Below are 27,243 nucleotides of genomic sequence, written 5' to 3' on the forward strand. Positions count from 1 at the left end.
ATTTGCTGAATGCTATTATTATTATTATTATCCCACCATTTGAAAGAAATTCCCAAAGGGCTGACGTAAAGACATTTCAAAGGAAAGTACTTCTCATATACCTTCTGAGTCATAGAAATGGCCAAAGAGTTAATATTTCAGAGATAAACTTACATTTTGTGTCAAAATATGATATTATAATTTTCTTACCCATAATAATCATTTCATTGTGCATATCAAAACATCATGTTGTATGCTTTAAATATAGACAGCTTTTTTTTTTTCAATAAAAGAAATAGTAACTTGACCCATAGCAACACTCAGAAAGGTTTAATGAATAGGACTCAAAATGCCACCGGATGTTTCACTGTTTCCTGGGCCTGGATCTCATAATTTATTTTTCTATTTTAACAAGACATGTTGTTAGAGAACATCTGGTAGACACAGAGGGCCTGTCTGCCACATTCCTTTTTCCTTCTTGACAAATATTTCAGGGGTGGGAGTGGGGGGAGAGAGTGAGAACCAGACATTCTTCCATGACAATCTTTTGTTCTTATAATAATCCAGATCTTTTCTGTACACATATGTAACCCAATGGTGCAAGAAAATAGTAGCCTTCTTACTTTTGCTAAGGCTCCAAATGCAGGTGTGAGTTGCTCTCTCAAGAAACTCTTTTCAAGAGTTCCTTTCAAGAGACTATTTAGTTGAACCTCTAGGTGTGAACATGTTACATGAATTTGAATTTTCTTATTATTTTTGCTCTCAGTTACTGAAGATACTCAGGCACTGAAAGAACTTTTTTTTTTTTTTTTTTTTTTGGCAGCACAGGGGTTTGAACTTAGGGCCTCATGCATGCTAGGCAGGCAGTCTTACCACTCAAGCCACAGTGCCAGGCCTCTGAAGGCACCTTTAAAGATCCTCCCCATTTGCCTTCTCCTTTAACTGTGTCCCTCACCTATAGCCAACAATTAGAAGGGGAGAGGATGAGAAACAGGTGGCCATGTTACACAATGTGACCTTATGCCCTGACCACAGTTGGTTGGACAAGAAGGGAGACCCTGACCTATGCCAGAAATTGGTGACCATTCCTAGTGGAATGAAAATTGAAAGAGCAAAGAGCACTGAGACAGAAAGAGTCATTCACCCCATTAGTCATTCCCTATAGGAAGCTGAGGTTGCCCACATTTTTTGTTTTGTGGACTAGGGAGTGATGAATGCCATCCATAGGGAAAGAGAAAAGCAAAACACATATTCAAGTGAAGCAAAGAGGTGGGATGGATAGGGTGTGCTTCCTGCGTTCCTGTGGTTTCTTGTCTTTGTTTCCTTCCAGAGAAAACCCACTTCCTTGCCCTTGAGCTTTTCACATCACTTTTGCATCCATATGCTAAACATTCCCCTTTTCACCCAGTCACAACAACTAACGAACCATTGATGTCATTTATACTGGGTTTCAGGCATCTTTTCCCAGTACCCTGATAGACTTTATCCTGAATGTATTACACCTGAGTCCTCTGTGGTGTTTCCCTTAGTGCCCTGTTCCTACATTTTATACAGAGAAAGGTATGTTCCTCCACTTAGAGCCCACATAGGACTACATTACCTTACCTGCACTCATATTTCCAGTTTGCTTACATCTAACCTGAGCTCTCTTCTCCCTAGGGGAATTCTTATTATCCTATTTCTTAATTCCCATAAAAAGGCAAGGATTTTATTCCACTTCCAGGAGCAATCAGTATGAGGAGGAGGAAGCATTTCAGTCCCCTTTCTCTCACTCTGTGATTTCTTTAGGTAGGATTGGGAAAAGTGATTTGACTCACAGAGCAGGTCATCATCTTCCCTCATGCTCTTGTTTCACCATAGACAGACAGTGTAGAGGCCTGTCAACCTCCCCTAATGCAGATATACACCCTCCCCAGCTCAACAAAATTGCAAATCTCCTTATATTTGTCATGGTAATTATTAACCCTTTAGACTTGTCTTCTGGTTGAGGATAGGAGCAGGGAGCAAGACTCCTGTAGCAAGAAGAGGCAGGTCGTGAGAGGAAGCATTATTTGGGCTGCAGATCCAAGATACATTCTCCAACCTTGCTTTATACGTATACATAATAATCTAATGTTTGGTCCTATTTCTAAATTGGATAAAGATTCTTAAATAAAAGAATATGATTATTCCCTTGGAATTCTCACAGTCTTAAAGTTCAGGAATGTTGCAGTCCATGAAAGAAATAAATATTCAACTACAGTTGAAGTGTACTCCTTAAGACTGATGCATTATTATCTATTAAGAGACATGTAATCTACCAATCTTAGTTGTTCCCCTTTATTCCCTAAAGTGGTAAAAGGCTAATGTATTCTACCCAGTGGTTGTCCTTGAAAGCCTTTAAGTTTTCCTTGATTCCTCCTTTCTGTCATTAACCACATCAAAACAATCAAGAACTCTTGTTGATTTTACCTTTCCAATGTTTCCTTTATTTCTGTGAGTACTGCCTAAATTCATGCCTTTTATCTACAGTTTTAATTACTGCTATGGATTCCTAGTTGTCTTCTTTGCTTCTAACCTTCTTTTATATTATAAGCGAGGTTTACCTTTGTGAAATAAATATGAGATCAGTCAGTGCCTTGGCTAAATACTTTAGGTAGTCCCTGTTCTTATGGGAAAACCTGAACATAAAAGACCTTCCATGTTCTGCCTCAACCTACAAGTCTTAGCAATTTCATTTTTTCCCATCACGCTTTGCTATGTTGCAGCATTCTATAACTATACCATGCCTCAAGCTCATGCCCCAGCTATACTAATATATTTACTTTTTCTTCAACTCCATGTCTTTTCACATGATGCCCAAGCATTTTAATATTCATGAAATATTCTTTATTGTCTAACTCAAAACAACCATTTAGCCTGGGAGTCTCAGGTAAAAAATTTAAATCATATGAGTAGTAAGTTCACATTTGCTCCTCATTACTGTTTCCAAACCATTCTTTCTCTTTCTCTCCTCAACCCTTCACATTTTCAGGGTTCGTTCTTACATAATTAAATCATGTTACCCATTATCTTTCACTGTTGATATCACCAACCAATATCCAAGTAAAAATTTCTTTCTTCTCCACTTATTTTAGTTCCTGGTACATTTTCACTCTGTCCAGTACTAATTTTGTCTTAATTTTTACAATATTGCCATATTAATATTAGGTAATTCATTCTAACACCCTAGCCTCTCAGTTTCTTAAACTCTCCTCTTCCAGTTATCTGCAGCTTCACACTACCTCAGCCATTCAATTATATGTTCATAACACTGCACCTTCTCATCAATAATTCCTCCTTAATCTCAATTGAATTCATTATATTCTTTTGCCATAACTTCCATCTATCTTTTCATTCCCTCCAGTGCCCCCAACAACACCTTCACAAGGATCTCCAATCCATTCATCTTCCTGTCTTTTCATTGCCTCTAACCTTCTTAATACCCTCTGTATTCTCCTTGTTCATCTTAAATTCCAATCAGCATATTCATTTATTTGTGTATATTCTCAACTCCTTGTCTCTCTCATTCTTGGGAAAGCTCACAACCCTGGCTAAACCCTCCCTTGTGCTACAACCAGAAATAAAAATGAGCTGAGCTTTTCTCCAGTTCCATTGAAGAGTACAAATAGGCAATAATAAGAAAGATAGTGTTTTTGCTAGTTGAGATAAGGACAGGTTCTGCCTGGAAGTGAGGGGGAAGGGGGGCCAAAGGTGGGGGCGGGGGGGCAGGGGGGAGAAATGACCCAAACAATGTATGCACATGTGAATAAATGAATAATAAAAAATAAATAAAATAAAATAAACCGAGGGTGAGGTTGGTTTTAGCTGCCATACATTTAATTTTATTTATATATTTAATTGGCATACATTTCCTGATGACATCAGCAAGGGTGAGAACTCAAAAATAAGATAAGAAAGAAAGAAAGAAAGAGAAAGGAAAGAAGGAATGAAGGAAGGGAATAAAAAAGAAAGAGAAGAGAATTTTAAAAAGAAAGGAAAAAAACAACAAAAAAAGAATGAGCTGAGGACAAACCCAGGTGGTTATGAACTTCAGTGAGCCCATGTCCTGTGTCATTGATCGTACTAGATTTGTTCAGTCCATTTACTACACTCTACCACCTATTTGATAACTACTTTTTCATCCTCCTGTCTTCTCACACCCACAATAGACCACCTCAGTTTTCACTCTCAGTTAATGATCTTTGATTTCACTGAGAAAATTGAAGCCAAAAAAAAGGACTTCCATAGATTCACACCACCATTATTACCTTCCCTCCAGGATCCACCCACCTGTTTGGGAGAGGGGATTTATGTTTGCTCCTATTTAAAGTCAGTCCTCTGCAAGCTAAATACTATCTTGTCTTAATTGTTCAGTGGTATTCCTCTAACAATTTTTTTATTTCAGTTCCTCAATCATGCATTTCTCCCTTTCTACCTAATCTTTCCAATCAGTCAGCAAATCCAACTGGCTTTAATTTCTAAAGTATCCAGAATCCTAACACCTCTCATTGCCGTCACTGTCACCACTCTGATCTGAGCAACTGTCACCTCTTTTCAGAATTGCTACCATATTCTAATTTAGGGATCAGCAAACTTTTTTGTAGAGGGTCATTAGTAAATATTTTCTAATTTTCAGGTTATAAAATCATTGTGGCATCTCTTTTATTGTAATGCAAATGACCATAGCTGTGTTCCAATAAAAACTTACTCACAAAAGGCAACAAGCTGGATTTGGGCCACAAGCCATAGTTGAGCAACCTTTAATCCAAGTGCTCTCCTTCTTTCCATCCTTGCCCCAGTTATCTTTTCTTAGCACAGCAGCCAAAGGATTCCTTTTTAAAACAAATCAGATTGTGTCAATTCTCTACTCAGAACTCTGCAACACCTCCTCTTCTCAATCAGAATAAAAATAAAAGTACTTTCAATGACCTTATAAGACCTTTCATGCTCTGGTCCCAGTCACATCCCTCACTTAATTTTATATCATACTACACTCTCTCCTTCATGCACTCTGTTGCAGCAGCACTGACCTCCTTGCTTTTTCTCAAATAGGCAAGCGTGCTTAAAATGTAGGGCATTTGCACTGGCTGTTCCCTCTTTTCCAAATATCCATGTGGCTTATGCCCTTACCTTACTCACTTCTTGGCTCAAATATCACTTCTTCAATTGAGCCAATGCTGATAACTATTTAAAATTACAATCTTTCCTCATAAATCCCCACTTCCTCTTACTATATTCTATTCTTTCCAAAACTTTACCACTTGCTAGCATGAAAATGGTGTACTTATTTATATATAATACAGTTCAATCTCTCTTGGAGATTCTCTCTTAGAATACAAGCTAAGGCTAGAGGCCTTGGGTTTCTTCCCTTGTGGTAGCCTGAGATCCTAGAGCAGTACCCAGCACTTAGTAGGCATTCAAAAAATATGCATTGAATGAATCTGTGTGGCCTTCCTCAAATCCCAGAGAGGGAGTCAGTTTCTCTTTTCTTTATCTTAACTGTTTGTACATACCACTCTTTTAATCATTTTTATTCTAAATTATTACTTAGAATATAGAAATGTTTTTCCCATTACTGAGCCATGATCTTCTTGGATATTTTCTGCACATTTATTTGCAGAGGCAAATATAGTGTCTGTCATGTTGCAAAAGGTCAAATCATGCCAACTTAATGAATGTGCATAGGTGTTGGATCCGCATCGTTCTCTGACAGGAAATCACTAACTCCACAAGTCGGTTACTATTTCAAAAGTCCTTAACCCCCACCCTAAAAACATGTACACACACACTCTACTAATTGAGATAATTTTAAACTATTTTTCACATATTTGCTTAATTAGCTTGCAATGACCTCTGCAAAAACACTGGCCTCTGATGATTATACGAGGTAGTTTTTTGGCATGGACACCAAAGCATCAAAGGGTCAGTTGGAACTAAGGAAAGCAATAACACAACTGGTTTTAATTACTTAAGTCAGGCAGCTGAATATATCGGACACAGGCCTTCTCCCCAATACATCACTCAAAAAAGGTCAGTTACAGGAAATGGTGAAGAGGGGGAATAAAAGGAGATAGGACCAAAATGTGTCCATAATACAAAGCAGATCATTTTTCACATGGGTGACCTTATTCACTTTGGCTTTTTTATGATGGTCCCAAATCTATAAAATTTCTGACCTCCAAGATTTGGCATGCTTCAATGCTGGTGCTTGGAATAGTGGCTCAGGTTCTCAGAAGAGGTAGGTAAAGGTTACATCCATTAATGAGTCACTGCATAAACCAAGGGGTCCTCCAAAGTTCATCCAGAATTACAAGCATATTTGCAATGAATTCATCTGTGAAGTACAGGTGAGTACCTTCTACCTCTATTAAGCATTCACAAAAGGATTAACTTCATCTATAACTGAGTTAGCTTCTTGGACCTGTTGCTTTGGAAACCAGTGGGGATTAGGAGTTGCTTTGTTATAACCTACACACAATTTTAACACATTTCTCTTATCAGGTACACACACTTAATTAAACTATGGACTTTGGGTTGGCCGTATCCTTAGGTTGTATCCTACAGAGAGAGAGACAGACAGACAGACAGACAGAGAGTTGGGGGAGAAAGAGAGAGATTCCCTGACTAGGCAGGATTTTACCTCAGGCTCTCGCTACAATCTCCCCTCAGAGCTTACCTGATTCCTGAGCTCATCGCCTCTTGTTTCTGGGCATTTCCTGGTTCTAGCCACTTTCAGTGTTTGATAACGCTTTGCCTAGTCTTATACATGCCAGTGCTCATGGAACTTCAGAAGTCTTTAATTTTTCAGAAATCAAGACATCTCTTAATCTTTCCACTTTTAACATCATTTTACATACTTTCACTACAAGTTATAGTTCCTGCAATGAACAGTACTCTTTCAAGGAGCTCATAATTTAATAACAGAAATGGTAATTAGGCAGATAACTGTGATGCCACATGATAAGTGGTGTGATATAGCAAGCAGAAAGTAGCACAGATTGGGGCACTTAGCTCAGAAGCTGGGGGTGGTGGTGAGGGAAGTTTCCAGGAGTCAGCAAAATCTAAGCATTCTGGACCAGACAAAAATAATGAAAGATATTCTATGCTGAGGAAGTAACAACTATAAATAGCCTGAGCAATAAATCATGGTTCCATCAGGGAACTACAAATCATCAAGTAAAGCTGCAGGAGTATGGTAAAATAGACTGGAGAAGGAAGCCAGGACTAGATCATGAGGGCTTTAGATACTGTTCTAAGGAGATGGAATGGGAATTCATGCTGCAGGTGATGGGGAGTTACTGAAAGATCATATGTGATATAGTGAGATTTATAATTTAGGAAGTTTGGAATCAATGTGGAAAAGAGACCAGCTCTATGAGTCCTTCCCTTACCAGTGTCTTCAAACAAAACTAGCTCTCAGAATAAGTTTAATAACTTATAAAATAAATATAAATTATCTGATCCCACTTTATAGAACCGAATTCTCATGAGGATGAAGCCTGGGACTCTCTTTGTATGAGTCTTCTCCCAAATGATTGCGAGGCAGCTAGACTATGGTATTGGAGAGCTAACGTAAGACTACCTCTGACATCACTATCTTCCAGGTGTGTTGATAAACAAGAGCAATGTGTTTAGCTTACTACATTATATCGAAGATAACTGGGATAGTTCTCAGTCTGAATGTCTTTCTTCTGTAGTATCTATGGCTGTTCTTTTAGGACCAGAAAAAACTAGTCCCTTACACCTCTCAAAAGCTGCTCCTTCAGTAACATATCCAAACTTTAAAATGACCTAGCTACACGATATGGTTCTTGTTTCTTTCATGCCACTATTCTCTTTATCTTGAACCTGTTATTAATAGTACAGAAGACTGATGTTAACACAATTTACCCTCCAATTTCTGCTTTCTCAGGTAAAGTAAGGCTAGATTATAGAGTTAGGATTAGTGTAAGGAAGATCTAAAAATTTTCTAACAAGAATGATAAATGACTCAACTCACTCAGAGAAAAGGAACTAATCGTCAACCTCAAATTCCCAACTGCGATGGTAACCATGGGACAATTATATTATTTCCTCCATATTCTCAAACACCCAAGAGCAGAAAAAATTGACAACTGTGTGAATCATAGTAAGTCAGAAAGTCAAGAGGTAAATGAATTAAAGATGCTGGTGTAAAATAAATAGAATATTCCCAGGATAGGCCTAAAAAGAAGAGTCTGCTAATTTGGTTCAAATCTTGAAGAAGACTGAAACATGAATATGATTGTTTTGTCACTCATAGTCTTGTTTGGTAATGGTTTACCATTTGATTTAGTTCTGGTCTCTGGTTTTCTCACCTCTGGCTCTGATTCACTTTCTGTTATCCTAGAGTGTGGGTAACAATAGCTGAAAGCTGGCAAGGACAAAGAAGGTGACAGAATTTTCCAGTACAATGATGAAACTACCAAATACTATGAGGTAGTCAATGTTTTACAAGAATTGTTTTCCTCTTTAGTTAGAGCTATGACTTGGAAATAGGGTTTTTATGGTGCTAGCACAGCCATGCAGTAGACCTTCTTTACTTAAATTGGTTCTTTGAATTTTGTGGAAGATTAAACAGATATCAAAATACATAATATGTGCTTCAACAAAGATATAGGAGTGTTTTAAGGACATTAGCACTTATATTTAAACATCCTGCTAATCAAAACTAAATTACATTTTTCTTTTTGAAAGATTTTAGATTATTTTTAATTAAGCCAATGCCTTATATTATCTGGTTAGATCAATTTTCAGCTTATCATTTCTTTTGGTGCTTCTCTTTCCAATACACAGTCATTTTGTTTAAGGAACCAAGAGCAGATGCAATGAAGCAGCCAGTGTTAGAAGTCAGTGCCTAAAATTAGATTATTGATGACATTTACTTACATGTTCAAGGCTAAAACTTCAGGGTGCAAAATTTTCTCCTGAAAGGAGATACTGCTCTACCACTGTAATGCAGGCTTCTGTTATCAAATTACATCACTGGGTAGTAAAAGTGGCCAGAAATAGAAAGTGAAACCATATACTTTTTTCTGCCAAGAGAAAGGCTAAAGACAAAAATAAATAAATAAATAGACTTGGTTTCAGAAGACTATTTCACTAGTGCCTTCTTAATTAGGGGAAGATATTTGTTCCAGAGAAATAGAACCAAAGAGAAAGGAGGTATAATATAGCTGACATCAGGACAGGGAAGGGGCCTACCTAGATTTTCTTCACCCATCCAGGACTACTCTATAGCACAAATACTCAGTAACCAAGATAGCTTAGAATTTGTGAGTTTTGTTTCTTTTTTCTGTTTCCACACACTTGTATAGTTTAGGTGTATACAGCAACTTTGGCTTATTAAAGTACTTTTCTTGATGTTTCACTCTATCTTTCAGAAAACTCACATCTCATTATTGTACATGTATATCTAAACATGTGCACATCAGAGTGTGTGCTTATATCATTAGTAAAAACTTGGACATATCACATCATCAATCATTTCTAGACATGCATTGTATCCTTCTCTCCATTTCCATCTGCATTACAAGGGGCACCTCTTGGAGAGGCACCCCATTCCCAAAGCACCACTGCACAGTCCAGTCTTTCATTTCCACTGCTGGTCAGGAGTGTCTCCCACTGTTTAGTGCAAACATCCACACTGGAACGCACTGCTCCGGGAAGCCATCTTGCTTCTGCTGGCCCAGCACCACCAGCCCACTCTTCCTAATGAGGCTTTGGAAGATGTCCATGTTCCGAGTCACACTGCTGTCAGAGAGATCGAAGATGCAGCCCTCCCGTGCCACATTGTCCTTCAGTACAATGACACCATTTTCTTTCAGGCCATCTCGGCACCGGGAAAGAAAGGCAAGAAGATCCTTATCAGTCAGGTATCCTATAAGTGGGGTCAAGTTGGTGGGGAAATAGGGTGAAGCAGTGGAAGGGGGCAGGTGAGTAGAAAGGAACACAAGGCTAGGAATCAGGAGACTGGCCATTTGTTCACTCAGTCACATATTACTTAATAGCCTCAGTTGTCTTAGTTGCAAGAGTTTAAAAATTCAGATAAAATGACACATATCCTCTTTTAGAGGGCTCAATTCCCTGTCTTTAAAATAAGAGCAAGGGGCATGGCTCAAGTGGTAGAGCACTTGCGTAGCAAGCACAGGGCCCTAAGTTCAAGTCCCAGTTCCACAAAAAAGATATATTTACCTGCCCTGTCCACTCCACAGTCATGAGATATGAGATATATTATTGCCTATCCCAGGAGTTCCTTCATGTCCTTGGACAAACCCAGCACCAGCATCACTCTTCATGGCTCCTACACACACACACCCCAAAATCTAACTCATTGCTGGCTCAGTCCCTAAAGATTTAAATCTAGGAATGTCTAGTTCTTCCAGTACATGGGGATTCACCGTTTGGGGCCCTACTTTTTAAATATTTTCAAGTATTTACATTTCATTGATGATTTAGTTTGGTCCAAAGGCCGGTGCTCCATTCCCAAGGGTAGGAATTGTCAAGCTTATACAGAGAATATTAGGGGAGAAGTTTGAAGTTTCTTGGAGTTTACATGACATGTAGGGCTAGCAAACTTCCCTATGCACAACTACAGCTAAATCTCCCTTGTGCCTTCATTAGCCCCAACTATCGTTTTCCCTAGCTGGGAAGCAGTGAAAGGCCAAGGCAACACCATGCAGGACTAACCCGAGACCCACTGAATCCAGATGACATCATATCTCCCAAGGCGGGGTGTAAATTCCTGCAGGCCATCGCAGTGGTAGTTTTCTACTTTGTCCCCTTTGACTTGCAGGTAGCTCTGGGCTTCAAGGAGGAAAGATTCCATCATGTCCACCAGTTCCACACTGTCGAAAACTGGCAACAAGACGTGCTTGCTGACTCTTCCTATGCCAGAGCCACAGTCCAAGGCACAGTCAGTCCCAGCTCTCCCCGGCCCCTGCAGAAAAACACCTGGTGGGCCACATCCAGTACAGAGACTCACCCTGAGTCTCAGACACTACAATTACCTCTTTCAATCAATTTTATTTGGGTCAATTTTATACAATAAACTGTGCCATCTTAAGTGCACAATTTAAATTTCTACAATGGAGATGACCATTTCCCCACGATCACAATCTATATATAGAACACTTAATTACTTTTATCAAAATTTTGATATTTTTATCAAAATATTTTGATAAAATCCAAATATTTCTAATTCTACTTTGTTTTTCCCACATATACATCTTTAAAAGAATTGCAATTAAAAAAATATCTTAAGGAGTCAGGCACAGTGGCTCAAATATGTAATCCTAGCTACTTGGGAGGCAGAAGTTAGGAAGCAGAGATCAGGAGGATCACAGTTCCAGGACAGCCTGGGCACAAAGTTCATAAGACCCATCTCACCAATAGAAGGCTGGGTATGGTGGCCTGCACCTGTCATCCTAGCTATGCAGGAAGAATAAATAGCATCGTGGTCCAGACTGGCCTGGGCATAAGACCCATTTGAAAAATAACTAATCCCAAAAGGGCTGAGAGAATGGGTCAAGTGGTAGAGTGGCTGCCTAGCATATTTAAGGCCCTGAGTTCAAACTCCAGTACCACCAAAAATATAACAATAATATCTTAGGTTTAAATACTTACAGTTCTCTCCAAGGAATGATCCATTGATAGCCCTATGAAGATAGAACTTTAGCAACTATAATTTGGGTTAAATCCAGAGTGGAAGTCTTTCTGAGTTTAAAAATTACATTAAAAATTCATTCCATGGAAACATTTCAGTTCATATGGTGATGACTGAAATTTTATTTTTTCTAAACTAGATTTTTGGGGACTCTGAATTATCTACTCCATAAAGATGGTAAATTTTGGGATCTAGCTGAGGGATGCTAATTGTTCCATTTTCTGGCCAGAATTTAATTTCAAATTGAGCCCTGATGGCACTCAGCATGCTAACATGGATAAGGGGTAATTTCAGCAGTACCCACATTCCTTTACTGCTAAAACATGTTTTTTTCTTTTTGTGCCAGAAACTACATGTTTACTGAAAACTGATTATTTTTCTTAAAATTAGTCTGTGCATTAAATTAACAGGAAGTGAGGGATGGGGAGGTGTTGGGGGTAGAGAGAAATTAACCAATGCAAACTTTCTGAAACTTGCTTCTATACCATTAAAAAACACTTCTGATTTATGAAGACTCAGCTGGTCTAAATTATTTAGTCATAATTGGGATGGCTGCTGAATAGGTTTTGTGCTAGGAATTGCAGTAACGAGATACTTGAAGTTACCAATCAAGATCTTAAGGAGAAAGCCTACTCTTGATTTCTCAGGAACTAAGGATAGAAAAAAGGTTTGGCTAAGGATCAAAGGTAAATATGAACAGAAGGAAACATCAAAAAAAAAAAATCTGCCTTCCAGTCCATCCAAAAAGCTTTCCTTGTGCTAGAAAGGTACAATGATGAACAAAAAAGTGAAGCAATTATAGCTTCATTTCAAATGTAATAATGACCTTAAAAAGTGAGTGTTTGTATGTAGCAAACTCTTTATATCTATAATAATTAGAATAATAAAAATTGCACAAGATAATGATTATTCCCACTTTGGAAATGAGAAAACTTGGTTTCTAATATTGCATAGCTAATGTCAGAGCTAGAATTTGAACAGGAACTGTCTGAATCCAAAGCCAGGTCTACATTAGGAATGTCACTTCAAGTGACAGCTCTGATTACCGTGGTAGTGTCTGTCTGTGGCTATATTCAGAAGAATTCTAAGGTTTCATTCAGACTCAGCAGGAAAGGGATCTATGATTGATTAGTGATGTCTGCCTTGAGTATAGAAAGGGGAAATGCATTGCCATATGTTTGTCATTTCTGCTTATACTAGGCTACTTCCCTCATCCAAATATTGTGATTTAAACTAAACCAATTCAGAAAAAGGTCTAGGTTAAAGGTTTCTATTGCAAATACTGCAACAGCCAGCATTTCCTAAGTAAACTCATAATAAAAGAGGGGAGAAAGTACAAGGAAATTATTTTAAGCTTCCAGAAATGACTTTATTAGAATTTGCATGCTCAATAAGAGATTTCCATTACAACATTTTCTTATAATTACTTGGCCCTGAAAGTCCAAATTGGTCATGTTGCTGTCTATAGAGTATCAAGTGATTTTAGAAGTAGAACCATGGAACATAAAGACCTTAGAGATCTACAAAAGAAAATTTTAGGAAGATAATAACAACTGAACCTCTTTTTTTTTTGGATATTTTTTGTTGTTGTGCTGTGGGAGTACATTGTGGTATTTACAAATGTTCTTACAATGTATCAAGAATATTATACTTGAATTCACTCCCTCTTCCACTCTCCTTTATCCACTCCCTCCATTCCTGGAATAGTTTTAACAGGTATCATTTTTACATTTGCAAATATATGTACACAGTATTTGCACCATATTTACCCTCCTACACCCTTTCCCTGCCACCTCTCCCCTTCCTGCACTGGTACCAACACTCATCTGGGCAGGACCTATTTCTTTTCAATGAATAAATAAACATGAAGCTGCTCTGTTAGAATTGAGACAGGGTCTTGCCCACTCAGACCTCCCATCACTCTTCAAGGAAGCCCCCACTTTTCACACAAAGAAACTGAGACCCAAGGAGGTAGAATATTTAAAGCAGAACGTCCTTGAAGATTCTCATCTCTAAATCACATTTTTCTCCAAATTAGATGTGTGATATTTGCCCACAGTTATTCTTGAAAATATTGCTATTTACAATCAGAGGTAAAATAATGTGTCTTCAACTCAAATGCTGTGAACCTCCAGCCTTTCCTCAAACATTGCCTCGTTCTCTTCATTCCACTTAATTCTGTGTGGTTGGCACTGGCTCCCATATCCTGGCACCACTGTTCTTTTTTCTGTCTCTTATTCACATGCAGCTTCTGTGAGAAGGGTATTTAAAGACTGATTTCAAGGACTACTCTTTCACCTTTTAGCCACCAAGACTGCAGAAACTGTGATTATATTAAAATCTGATGCCCTTGTGTGAAAGTAACTAGAACTACAAATAAGTTTTGTTATTTACATTTTTATTTATTATATTGTCTTCACATTTATAGATTCATATAAAATAATAAAATTCTACTAGCAACTTCATTTTAGTTTGATTCTGCCAATACATCTTGTTTTGAAGAATATGATTTTTAGCTCATCCAATGGAGGTGACAACTAAAATGAAATTGCTTAATGCCACTGTATAAAAACCATAAAATATGTCAAGTTAGATCTAGATGTTTTAGTCATCCAATCTCTGAGAAATATCAAAAAAAGAATGACATCAAATATTTTTTATGAATTGTTATATTACACAACTAGAAATCTAAAACTGAGGAAAAGTATCAGATATACTGTTGACATTATCTTGGTATCATTTGTATATTTGCTAAAGTAAATACATTTGTAACTAGATTAAACAGTTTTTCCCACTGTCTCATGTTGCTAAGTGTTGAAAGGAAAGCAAAACTTTAAATTAAACAATCTGCCTTTTCCCAGTTGACACAAGAATAAATCATGTCAGATATTTCTATTCCCTAACTCCTTGTTTCTTGACCTAGATACTAATTTAGCAGATCATTAAGGTCAAAGTACTAAAATATCATTTCTTAAAAAAAGATCATGTTTGTACTTAGAGGTCACAGCTTTACAATGAGACTTGTCTACTAAGAAGGACTCCTTATATTTGTTATTTGAAAGGAGCAAGCTGCCTCTTTTCCAACATAAATATGCAAGCTTAAAACTGTTTCCTTTCCCAGGTCTGTGGGCGTGCTTATAGGCTCTGTCTGACCAGCATCCCTGCGGTCCGCTTGGCATTCCACACCCAGTGACAAGACAGCTGGATTACTAACTAAGCTTCTGAAATACTTCAGGATCAAAGTCAGCCTCACCATGAGGCAAGCAGGAGGGATAGCTTGGGCCAGAATGGAGGAGAGTTGAGGTCTATGGTCCACAAGGGAAAAAAAGCAGGGATATTCTGCTTCATAAGACAAATGGGAAAAACATGTTGTGGTTGAGAGCAGAGAGTATGGTGTCAGACAGACCTGGCTGGGTTTAAGTCTCTGCTCTGCTTCTTACCAGTGTATACCCTTGACAACTTATTCAACCTTTCTATGCCTCCATTTTCTTCTACTATAAAAATGGACTTACCCATAAGAACTGTTGTGAAGAGGAAATGAGATGGTATTCCTAAAATGCTTAGCAGAGTGAATGACCATATTAGAATGAGCTATTTAGGAAATAAGTCACCAACACTAATTGAGATATGCTCCAGGTTAATTTACAAACATCCAATGCCATCATCCATAGACTTCCTAGTCTTTTATGATGTAACTTATGTCAGAAAGACACTTTGGCCCCAGTAGCTATCCCATCCTGATCACATTTTCTCCATTCCCAGGCTTGGTTCTCAGGCAATAAGTACTCCAGGGAGGCTGAGTGTGAAGCAAACTCACCCTTAACCCTAGGGGTGGTGTTCATACTATGCTGCTGAGTAGGTTGACAGTCTAATCCAAAACCAAAAATTTATAATGTTTCCTCAGTCAGAATAGACTCCAAATTTCAGGTAAATAAATTTCAAGATTTATGCAAATTGAAGAGAAATCAGAGTACAAAGAAAATGACTTTGTAATGAATTGGAACAACCTTGGTTGCAAATTAGGAGTTTTATTATCAGTAGATCAAAAGCATCTTTATTATGTGGGTTAAGGCTATTCTAACAACCAAATGAAGTTCCTTAAAATGCAATGAATGCAATATAGGACATCTTGTTATTAGTAGGAGCAGCTATAAATTAAGATTTACTGAATACTAATTTTGTGCACTGATGAAGGTACTTAAAGTATACCAGTTCATTTGATCTTCACATGTTTCTATGAGACCAATTCTATTGTCATGCCCTCATCATGGATGAGAAAGCTGAAGCTTAATGCATTTAAGCAACAACCCCAGGGTTGCTTATACAATAGGTAAATAAACCATGATGATTTTAGAACCCAAGATTTCAACCCTTACATTATACTACCTGTTTCCATATAACCTGGAAGTAAGAAAGTAGAGGCTCAGCCATAACCAGGACTACCAAGGGATCATGTTCCTTCAAAAAAATGAAACTGAACTATGTATAAAATAATATAAAGGGACTCTATCATCATTTTTAAACTGAACATAAGCAAGCATTTCCTTATTACATTAATTTTTACTGTAAGAAAATCAATAAATCAATTCAAAATCCCAAAAGCATCAATTATCTGGCTGTCAATTGCAAATCTTAAGATTCTAAAAGAGATGTCTTCTTAATTCTCAAATGGTAATACCAGTGCTGCTAGTTCGCCTTCCCCTGAAGCATGTAAGATTATCAGGAGCGAGGAAGGTGAAAGCCAAGCGGGATAAGCTGGGGGTTATTGAGGGCCAGCCTTTGTAAGACTCTTAAAACAGGCTTTCAGGCTGAATTCTTAACTGAGCCATATGGCTTTGACCTACTTGACAACACAGAAACATGTGAGTTCAATGTTTGCAAGGACTTTGTCCTCTCACCAAACTTTGGTTAGACAACTTACCCCAACAAATTTCCTAAGAAATTCACGAGAGGCCTGGATATCTGGGTTGGATAATTCAATGAAATTACCCATCATGCCTTCTTCTGTGGCTGGTACTTCTTGGTAGAAGAGTTTAGCTCTGGCATAGAACTGCATCTCACCATTGATGACTTGGCTTGTTAAAGCATACAATTTTACTGCAAATGAAATATTATTAACAGGTATTAATATTTATATGATAGAACAAGCTCAATCTTATCATGTATTGTTTCTTCTTAAAAACCCATGAATTTGTGCTATGGAGGAAAAGGAGTTGGTTTGAAGTCAGAAGACCTGCATTTGAGTTCTGGATCAGTGACTTGCGTGCTATGTAACATTGGGAAAACTTAAACTCTGTCATTCCCCATCTATAAGTCACAGTCATCTATAAGTCACAGTCATGTGGCATTTTCATAATTTAATAACTTTATGTTTAAAACATGATTTACCACTGCATTTTTTAAAACACCTAACAGTATTTGCTACAGTAAAATAATCTCATCAGTTTCATGGTGATTTTTTTTCTTTGAACTCCAAATACTTGATGGTAATTTTCTCATTAATCTTTACTTAAAATCCCAAAGTTGGGGTAGCTATTTTCCATTTCTTTTTTTATGATTTTATTAGTTGTACAGAGGAATACATTGTGATATTTACATATGTGCTTACAATATATCTTAGTTGGATTCATCCCCTCTATCATTTTCCCTCTTCTTCCTCCGCCACTTCTTGGAACAATTTCAATAGGTTTCATTCTTCTATTTTCATTTATGGATACAAAATATATCCACCCTGATCCCCCTTTCCTTCTGCCCAACCCCCCTTTTCACTGGCACCCACACCCATATGACAATAACATTTTTCCTCCCATCCTTCATTTTTTTTATTGAGTGTATATTGGTAGTCCAAGAGGGTTTGGCCTTGGTACTCCAGTCCATATATATTGTGCTTTAATTAAATTAATCCCCTCTCCCATTACTTACTCATTCTCTACCACCACGCTCCCCTAATATTCAACAGCTTACGGTACAGTACATTATATTATATTCATATGTAGACGGGTTGTTTCAATACTTTTCATTCTCTAACATTTTCTTTATCTAAAGCAAGGTATTTTCCAGTATTTTTATACCAACATAACAGAAATGCAATTGAGCTCTCACTTCCAAAAATAAAATAATAAAAAGAGAAATAATATTTATTGAGCAGCTATTCTGTACTAGCTAGTGTTCACAAAGTCTGTGTAATTTTTAGAAAAAAACATGTGTTCCAACTTCTGAGTGGTGAGAGTGCATTTAAGTGTGTTTTATAAACCAAAATTCACTCATAATATAAAATATTTTCATTAGAAGCCATTCAAAAAGAAATGACAGAAAGTGAGGGACCTTTGATTCAAAATCATAATGAGTTTATGCTTTTGTCTTCCTTCCCTCTAATATTCAGGGAGAAATTTTGTAATAGAGTGAACCCATAATGATGAAGAAAATGAAATAAGTGTCTGGAAGAGAAAAAGCACATGGGACAAAGCTAAATAATTTGCAGACCAGAATGTTCGCAAGGAGAAATTGCATTCCAGATTTAGAGTCCATAAGAATAAGAAGGAGAATAGAAGCCAAAAACATAAGAGTTAATTAAAATTCTGTCTACAAACAACCAGGTGAGGGGACAAGTGCGCTTTCCTGAAAGCAACAAATAGCACAGCTATAATTGAAGTAGGTAGAAAATATGTCTCTTCTAAATAAATAAATTAAATAAATAATAAATAAATAAATTGCTGAGAGAGAACTAGCCTCTAGCATTGGGATTCAAACTCTGCTTCTTTAACATACAGAAAACTCTTACATGTTTCATGTGCTTTCATTCCTCAGAGTTTCATAAGGTCTACCTGCACACGTGATGCTTCTTGTCATCCTTTCCATTTAGGGAAACAAAGAAAATCTTATCCATAACCTATAATCATTTACCTTGTCCTTTACTTCTAAAAAGTGATGGTTAAAAAGTGATCTGCAAACTCATGAGAGTAAAATATCAGCCTGAAAGAAAAAGATTAAGATAAGTGATCATAATTGACCCCAAAGGAAATAGAAATAACTCAGGAAATTGGTGAGAATTTAAACTAAAGTGGGGGAGGACTCATATATACTTGAAGACATATAAGAATGGGTATATCCATCAAAGATAAGATGCCAAAAAATAACAGTTCAAACACTAACAAAGAATTCTTAGACATTAAAGTTTTAATTACCAAAAACTCTGGAATATGACAATGAATAAATTTCTAGCACTTAAAGCAAAAAGACAAACATGGAAGACAGAACTAAGAAGATGGTATCCACAAAGACTTAATCTAGGAGGTATAACATCAAGACAGTTAGAAAGCTAATAAAATGGAGAGAAGAAAATTATTACAGAGGATTTTCCAGAGCCAAAAGAAGTAAGACACAAGTGCTGAGCAGCGTAGATTTTTTAAAAACCAAATTACACATATCCTTAAGAAATTTCAAAACAGAAAGGCTAATAAGAAGATCTTAAAGTCACTTCAAAGGGAAAAAATGGTTGAACTTAAATAGGGCTGCCAAATTTAGAAAATAAAAATACAGGGCCCGTAGTTAGATTTGAATTTTAGATCAAAATGAATAATTTACTAGCATAAATCTACCTGAAATATTGCAAAGTACACAGAACATATATAAAAACTATTTGAAGGGTATGTTTGATTCAGATTTAACTGGAATATATTATTTGGCAACCTTTTGTTGAAAGGATTTAAATCAGGCTTATGTCATGAATTTTATCAGAAACACCAAAAAACAATGATGAAATACCATCAATATTCTGAGGAAAAATTATTTTGAAGCTAAATTAAAAACCAAGTTAAACTATCAAAGAGTATTTACCTCCCATGGATTTTACTCCAAGTTTCTTGAAGCTATATTCCAGCCAAAATGAGGGTTAAGATCAAGAGAAGACTCACGATGAAAGATGACGTAATTAACCCAGGAATCCAATGAAAAGAAATCCCCAAATGACAGCTATTTATCAGATCTGGAAAGAAATCAGTTTACATTATAAGAGAAAATATAGTCTGGATCCCAGTCAGTAGATAAAGTAACCAAGAAGCAAGGAGACATTAGTAATAGACTAAGGAAGATATGTTTTTAATCTCAATAACCAAAAATAAGAGAGTTGAAAGACCTAGGCAAATTTACAATGATTCAAAAATATTATGATCATGATATGAGCAAACCAAAATATGGCATAATTTTAAGTAAAGGGACTCTAAGAGAAAATCCACTTAATTCTAACTAAGAACATTTATTCTTAGATAATCCTAAAACTGTGACATTGAACTAGTGTATGTTTGCCTCTAAACCAAACAATGACATACTCACAAGTTTTTATTCTAAAATTTAAAAAAAGTCCAATTAATACCTTAAAGAGCCAATACTTGGACCCTGAATGATCATGTGTTTGCTGAAGGGTTGTGCAGGAATCAGTTTTCATGTACATCGTTTTCTGGAGACTAACAATAGTATACACTATCACCCCAGCATTGAACGTTGTTTTTTGTTGTTTGTTTTTTTATTTTTTGTCATTTCTTTTTTGGTGTCTTGAGCATGCTAGGCAAGCATTCTACCACCAAGCTACATCCCAGCCTTGAAAGTTGTTTTAAAAATAAAATTTTTTGATAATGTTAATGCATAGAAACTTTTGTCATTTTATACACAAAATAGCTACTTAATAAGAAAATACAAAATTAAAAATAGGGTTCTCATGTTAAAGAAAAAAAAAGGTAGGAACCAATGACCTACACCAGTCTACTTCCCTAGCACTTAGTAAAGTGCTGTGTAACAGTAGATCGTTCAATAAATGTTTATAAATTCAGCAGGAATGACAAAAATCAGGCATCACTTCCAATAATATGACTTCCAAATTCTTCTGAATTCCTCAGAAAATCAGGCTACGATAGTTCACAGTGTCTGCCCAGGGCTGAATGCCTCTCCGGGATCACTGGACAGCCACAGCTCAGGGCTCTCCTTGATCCAACCAAAGCAGCAAAGCAGCCACACTCATCACCACCTGCTTAACTCAACTAGTTGGCAAAGTGTATTAAAACCTTTAATCTGTAAATGGGAATGGTCCATTATGCCTGCAACATTTAGACCACAAGTGAATACCAAGCTCAGCAGGTGTCAGCCTCAATAGGTGAGCTTTTATGGTTATAGGCTTGAGTTCTCATTTTCACCTAATTGACAGATGCATTTCACTAAGAAAAACATATATATATGAGGTGTCATGGCTGGCCCCAGGTTATCCCCTCCTGATAAGTCTTGTAATGGTGTATATCGACTCAGGTAAGGCAATCAGTCCCAGACCATGCCTTTTTACCATGGAAATACATGTAGTGGCTTGTTCTCAGAATTGTAATGTCACTGTGAAACTTGGGGTAGTCTAAGACAAGAAATAGACACTATATTCTTGATATAAAATATACTTTTTTCTTGATCCACATTATGAACTGAACTACCAAGAGGATTTTCTAGCTGCTTACTGTTACAAAAAAAAAAAAAAGTACAAGTTCATTGGCCCTGAAGGAGAAAAAAAATATTTTGTGAATTTTCTAGGAAAGGTGAATATCCAAGAGAGGGGACAGCAAGAGTCCATTCACTATGATTTCATTATTAGGCACCAATACAATCCTCAGAAACATGAAGACAAGAAACATGAAGCGAAATCCCTCTCTTATGCAGATTATAGTATGGCAAGGAAGGGTTAAGTCATGTATCAGTGCATCCCCAGCGAATGATACAAACAACAGCTGTCCTGAGGACCAGCATCAGCATGTGCCTGCCAGCTGAAGCAACTAGGGAAAGATTCAAAAAGATCTCAGTCATGAAGGATGGTTTATTTTGGCTAGCAAAAAGTTAGGAAGAAAGGAATTATACATGGTGTGGATCATCTTGATAAAAATGCAGATTTTTTTCAAATGTCTCAATTGAGAAAATCTTTTGCAGGTAACTAAAGAATTTTGTTGCTCAAGTTTTCAGGTTCTGACTCTAAAATGTAAAGAAATTGAATTTACCTTGAGGTAATATGCTATGTAATAGCTTTTACTAACTCAAAATCTTAAAACGGACTTGAAAGGAGATATTGCCCCAATATCAGAAATAGATTTTTTAAAAATCAAGTCAATTATTATTCAAGTTACCAATAAAATAGAGACTTTCTGATAAACAGGAAATTTTGTTAACAGCTAAGTGTTCATCTTTGCTAAGTATCTTTATTTCTTTTTTGTATATAGATGGATATAGATTTTTATTCTCCTTATTCCAAGAGTTGGGGCTGTTTATCAATTGAAAATTGACCTGAGTCTTCAGAGGATATAGCCTAGGTTTAAACAGTAATTTTGAAGTGATTTGAGACAGAGAATATTGAATCAACTTGGCACAATTAGGAAATGCCCATCTGAAAAGAAAGAACTTCCATGAAAGAAATACACAGGTGGGCACTTCCCAATTTAGCTATTAAAGTGATAATGATACAGAAGGAAGGAAGGAGGGATGGAGGAAGGGAGGAAGGGGGTGGATCTTGGAGTAAGAAATCCATGGATTTGCCCTTTCTGTTAAACCACGTGGAATCATTGGCTCTAAGTAACAATATCCAAGAGTAATAGACTCTTGTTCAATAAAACAATTAATAGATATTTGTTGACTTCTATGACTAGTCATAGAAGTATGACTAGTGCTATAAGAATTATTGATGGTTAATTTCTGCAAAATTCCCAATTGGGCCATGTTTAGATCCCTTTAAGCACTGGTAAACAAACTGGAGATTTACACTGACTTATTTTCTTATTCTGCTTTCTATTTGTCCATAAATAGGCACCTTTGGAAAATTTTTTCACACCAAGCTACCAACTGAATTATGGTTGATATTGTTACTTTATATAAACCTACTCACTGACTTACCCATCTTGCTCTCAATAGAAAGTCAATACTCTTTACAGACTGTGTTTTCTATCTCTGTCAAATATGATAAAACTTACATTGCTGCCCACAATAGTAAAGTTTCCACTCACACTGGAAGACAGTATGATGTAGTGGTTAAAAATGACCCTAGAGGGATACTGCTTGGGTTCTAATCCTGCTCTGCCACTTACCACCACATGATCTCTGGCAAGTCATTTAACTCCTCTGCATATCAGTTCCTCAAATACAAGATGAGGAAAATAACGCATCTAACAGGGACTTTATAAAGATGAACTGAGATAAATACATGCAAAACACTGAAAACAGTGATAAGCTTGTTCTGTATTTTTTTTTTTTTGAAAATCTGTTATTTAAGTCTTGCTAAGTCTTCCATTGGAGAGTTTTAGCTACATGTGTCATTGCTAGTCCATAAATTCCTGAAGCTAGTCAGGGATGTTTCAACTAAATTCTCCGTGACTGAATGTCGCACATAGTGTGCTCGAGTGAGACTTACTGTCTAACACAGGCAGTTTGGAGGGAGGAAGGAAAGAAAGAATCAAACAGTCTGGTTAGCCACAGTCCTTTCCATAATCACCCCAAACAACTAACTCTCTGTGTAGCTTCTACAGGAGGGGTTCCTCAACTTTTTGAAAGAAAGTCCTTATTTTCATTTTTATAAAGTCTCGAAGTCATCAATGGTGGGTGAAGTCAATTCTAAAACACCTCAACATAGCTGGGGAAGGAGGATCTCCAACTTTAAAAGCATAATATCTACTGCAGCCTGGAAATTCCCATATATTGAATTAAGCTTATTGTCTTTGATAATGCCTGTTCTAGAAAATGCTACATGGTTTCTTTAGAAGAGGTCTGACCCAGAGGAAGGAAAGGAGAAACTAATACTTATTAAGTATTGATTACTTTTAAACATATACTCCATTTAATCCTTCAAACAACCCTGTTATAGTTTTAAGAGAAATGATAATTATAGACTTTAGTTTGTGAGTTAACTATAAGCATTGCAAGACTCTGAACTCAGAACTTTGGTGACCTGCAATTTATTACTAGTAAGAAGCCATTTAATTCATATAACAGATATTTATTGAATTCTTTCTGTGTGCCAGGAACCATCTAAGTGCTAGATACATAGATCTGGAAGAGAGAAAACTAAATGAGTCTCTGTTCTCATGGAAACTAGAGTCCAAAAGGGAAATTAATATATGCAAATGCAGTTCAGAAGTACAAGTTATAACCTCCAGCGTAAAAAAACAAGGATTAAGGGAATCCACCGGGTTAAGAACGTCTTCTATTTGGATTCATGTCGCATTGGTACATGAGGCTCATATGTAGGTTCCTTTCTGAATGGTCAGCTTCTGCCATTAGAAGAAAAAGATGCAAAAAAACTACTTACAGAGCTGATGATTACCATCCCTGAATCATTAATTTACAGCTATTAAGTAGAAATAAGAAGCCATTTATAGATTTGTTTCCACTACCTATTATAAAACGCTGAATAACAGAGACAGTCTTATTAGTGTTTGAATCTTCAGTGCACAGAATTTTGTTCAATAATGAGAATTCCATACATCATGTCTCTTACATTGCATATGACTGAATTGATCTGAAAGAAGAGATGTCTGCTATATCTATCTAAAAAACAATGGTTTTTCCTTGTGGCAGAAACACTCACTGACTAAATATACATGGGCTCACTTCACATTGCCCAGAATTCTATATTTCTGGGCCATTGACTCTAAACAAATGTAATGTATATCCTTTTGAGTCAAAGTATTTAAAGCTAGTAGGCAAATCTTTAACTGCTCTTTTCTCTTTTGCCTTGGTGTATAGTGATGTTATAACTAACGGAGACTCAATCATCTTGGAACGCTGCATGCTTATGTAAAATACAGTCTCCGCCTCTGCCATAATAATGCATGTTGTAAATGATGTAGGAAGAGTACATGTATGTGTTCAGCCATTGAGATTTCAGGATCCATTTGTTATTGCAGCATTCCTAGTCCATACCAACTAATATAATCCTCAATTTCTGTCATCAAAGAGTTCTCGTGGGTGGGGATAACTCAGTGATTCTCCAGGGAAACTAATGCCCAGGCTGACTTATTTAGGTAAAGAAAATAAACAGTACTCATTTATAGAAAGCTCAAACTTGTCTACTCCAACTTTGGCTTGGAGTAGACTGATGGTATTCAAATTATGTTTGTAGAAATCTAAGTGCTATACAGTGCCTCAGGAGTCACTGGTGAGGTTAAGAGCACAAAACAAGAAAAAGACCCTCTTGCTTCCAATACTAAGCATAAAAGTTTCACTTTTTCCCTTGTTTTACTTGGACTTCTGTGGAGTATTTTGTCAAAATAATATTGTTTTTAAAAAGGTAGAACTTGGGGCTGGTGGAGTGGCTCAAGTGATACAGTGCCTGCCTAGCAAAGTCTAGCAAGCATGAGGTCCTGAGTTGAAGCCCCAGTGCCACCAAAAAAAAAAAAAAAAAGGTAGAACTGGTTGGTAAACCATCAGCATATTCATAAAGGACAAGAACAGATAATCAAAATTACCATAAAATCAAAATTATTATATTGAGTAATAAAGGATTAAGGTCAAATATAGATTATAGTCACTTTGTCTCAAATTAATTTTCAGAAGAGATTGTTTTGTTCTTAACTCATCTTCAGCTACTTTCAGAAATGAGTCTTTTTTCTCTAGTAGTTTTTTTTTTTAATTTGGCAGTCATCTACCCATTGTGAATCTCTTTTCAGTTACTGAAATTGATAGCTTTCTCCAGTCCAATGCAAATAGGCTACCAAATAGCTATTACAGAGGTACAGTACAAACAGTGTCTCCAGAAAAGCAATGCTTTGCCAATGTATAGCATGACCAGGATATCAACACCTTTCAAATGAACTATTCTAATTTTTCCATTTGGATATAAATGAGACATAGTATATGTCCTAAAAGAATTAATTGTGAGCAGTGGATCTACTAAACAGAGCCCTGGACTTCTGTTCTTTCTTTGGTATTACTCTCTCTAGATTAGCTATCATCTCTGAATTTTCTTTCCCTCATTTGAAAAAACTAAAATTGGAGATTGGAAGTAGGAAAATGGGAGGAGAAAACAGTTGATACTTACCCTATCCCAGAGGTAGCTGAGAGTATCAAATAAAATCATAGATAAGAAAATGTTTGTATAAGAAGGCTATATAAATACAAGATGAAGGTATTTGTATATCTAGAATTAAAGGTCCTTCAGAAGTGAATTTATAAAATGAGACTTTGGTAAGCTTCTAACATCCAGTTTCTTGAATGCAATACAAGGAAATATGTAGCCCTTTCCATAGCTGGAAACTCTGGTCACAGCAAGTGCACAATGGGGCTTTTAGACAACCTTAAGAAAATAGATGGAGGCTGAGACACAGTTTTCTGCTTTCATTGAGAGAAAATATAAATTACAGGGGAGGGGGTAGTACTTCATTCTTTAATCATAAGTTTTTCCTCTTCAGTGCTGTTTAGGGTACTCTGAAATAACTGTTTTCACAGAGGCTGAGACAAACCAAATAAGCTTTTTATTGCTGTATTGTCCAATTCCTGGAAAAACAGAGGAAATAATGAAAATGAAGACAGACTAGTGTCCCAGGTTTTTTCCTTACCATGCAAAGAGACCAAACTAAAATTGTTCCCTTTTAGGCTCTCTGATTATACTTGTGACTCAGGAAGGTCAGAGAGGATTACGCACATGCATGTATGCACACAAAGCACATTTTCATCCAAAGTTGATTGCTATTTCTTTTTAACTCTTATTTGACATACTACTGGATTAATACTCTCATCTCTGAGTTACCTAATTTGTCCAATTCTAAATTTTCACAATATTAAAAATATTCTTCAAAACTCAAGAAATAATTTTCTGTCAGCCTAATATTCAGGCAACTGACATCTAAAGAAGCAAATCACTGTGTCTGAGCATGCATGGCTATCCCAAAATAGAGTTCTGCCTTGCCAAGCAGCACTTGATCTTTGACTCTCCTTAAAAGAATATCATTGAAACATTTCAGCCCAATGACACTGATTGTAGATTCTTTTTATCTGAGAAGTATCCTTGTTCTAAAGTCTCTCCCAAGCATTCCTCAATCTCACACAATCTGCAGTCATTTCTTGTCCCTTATCTAGAGCTGTGACTCACTTACCCAAGGGAATTTTTTCCAGCAGGTAGAGATAGCTCTGAAAAAAATCATGGCGAATGGCTTTGTGAAGGATAAAGGACATACTATGTCGACAGAGTTCATCATCGGTCTTCTGCCAGCGTGATCTAAAGGCAAAATGGGCTCCCAGGTGGGCCATGGTTTAGGGGGATAATTATTCCTGAGGAGAAAGGAAGTTTGTCTGGCTGCTTCTTTGAATTAGCTTTCTCTTCCTAAAAGAACTTGAGAATGTCATTTTAAACCAGACTTCTGTCCATCTATACCAGGACAGGCTGTCTTGGGGTGGAGGAGGAGGGACAGCAGACGTGGGGAGGTCAGGCTGTTGGCACATTCGTTGATTGCTTATGCGACACCACTCCAAGCCAGCAGGTGCTAAGTAAAGATGAAACCAGGCTGAGTGAGATCCACTTCATCCAGGAAAAAAGCACACTTCCCTCTTGTAGC

The 27,243-nt window shown here is 36.8% G+C and overlaps 1 protein-coding gene across 1 annotated transcript; it reads right to left on the reverse strand.

Moving 5' to 3' along the window:
* Positions 1 to 5,870: 5,870 nt before the first annotated feature.
* On the reverse strand, positions 5,871 to 27,243 carry Ntmt2 (N-terminal Xaa-Pro-Lys N-methyltransferase 2). Its single transcript, XM_020171059.2, has 4 exons — positions 26,785 to 27,243; positions 16,605 to 16,780; positions 10,708 to 10,957; positions 5,871 to 9,898 (listed from the first exon to the last, which is right to left on the reverse strand). The coding sequence occupies exons 1-4, from the start codon at positions 26,936 to 26,938 to the stop codon at positions 9,627 to 9,629; spliced, it is 852 nt and encodes a 283-aa protein (XP_020026648.1). The 5' UTR covers positions 26,939 to 27,243; the 3' UTR covers positions 5,871 to 9,626.

This window comes from Castor canadensis, chromosome 11 (genome assembly GCF_047511655.1).
Source record: "Castor canadensis chromosome 11, mCasCan1.hap1v2, whole genome shotgun sequence".
Lineage (NCBI taxonomy): Eukaryota > Metazoa > Chordata > Mammalia > Rodentia > Castoridae > Castor > Castor canadensis.

Excerpts from the sequence above, each read along its gene's own strand:
- Ntmt2 (XM_020171059.2), bottom strand. The coding sequence starts at position 26,938 with ATGGCCCACCTGGGAGCCCATTTTGCCTTTAGATCACGCTGGCAGAAG. Across the intron at positions 10,958-16,604 it reads TTCTTAGGAAATTTGTTGGG|GGGCCGGGGAGAGCTGGGAC; the intron begins GTAAGTTGTCTA and ends GTTTTTCTGCAG. Across the intron at positions 9,899-10,707 it reads CTGGATTCAGTGGGTCTCGG|GATACCTGACTGATAAGGAT; the intron begins GTTAGTCCTGCA and ends CCCCACTTATAG.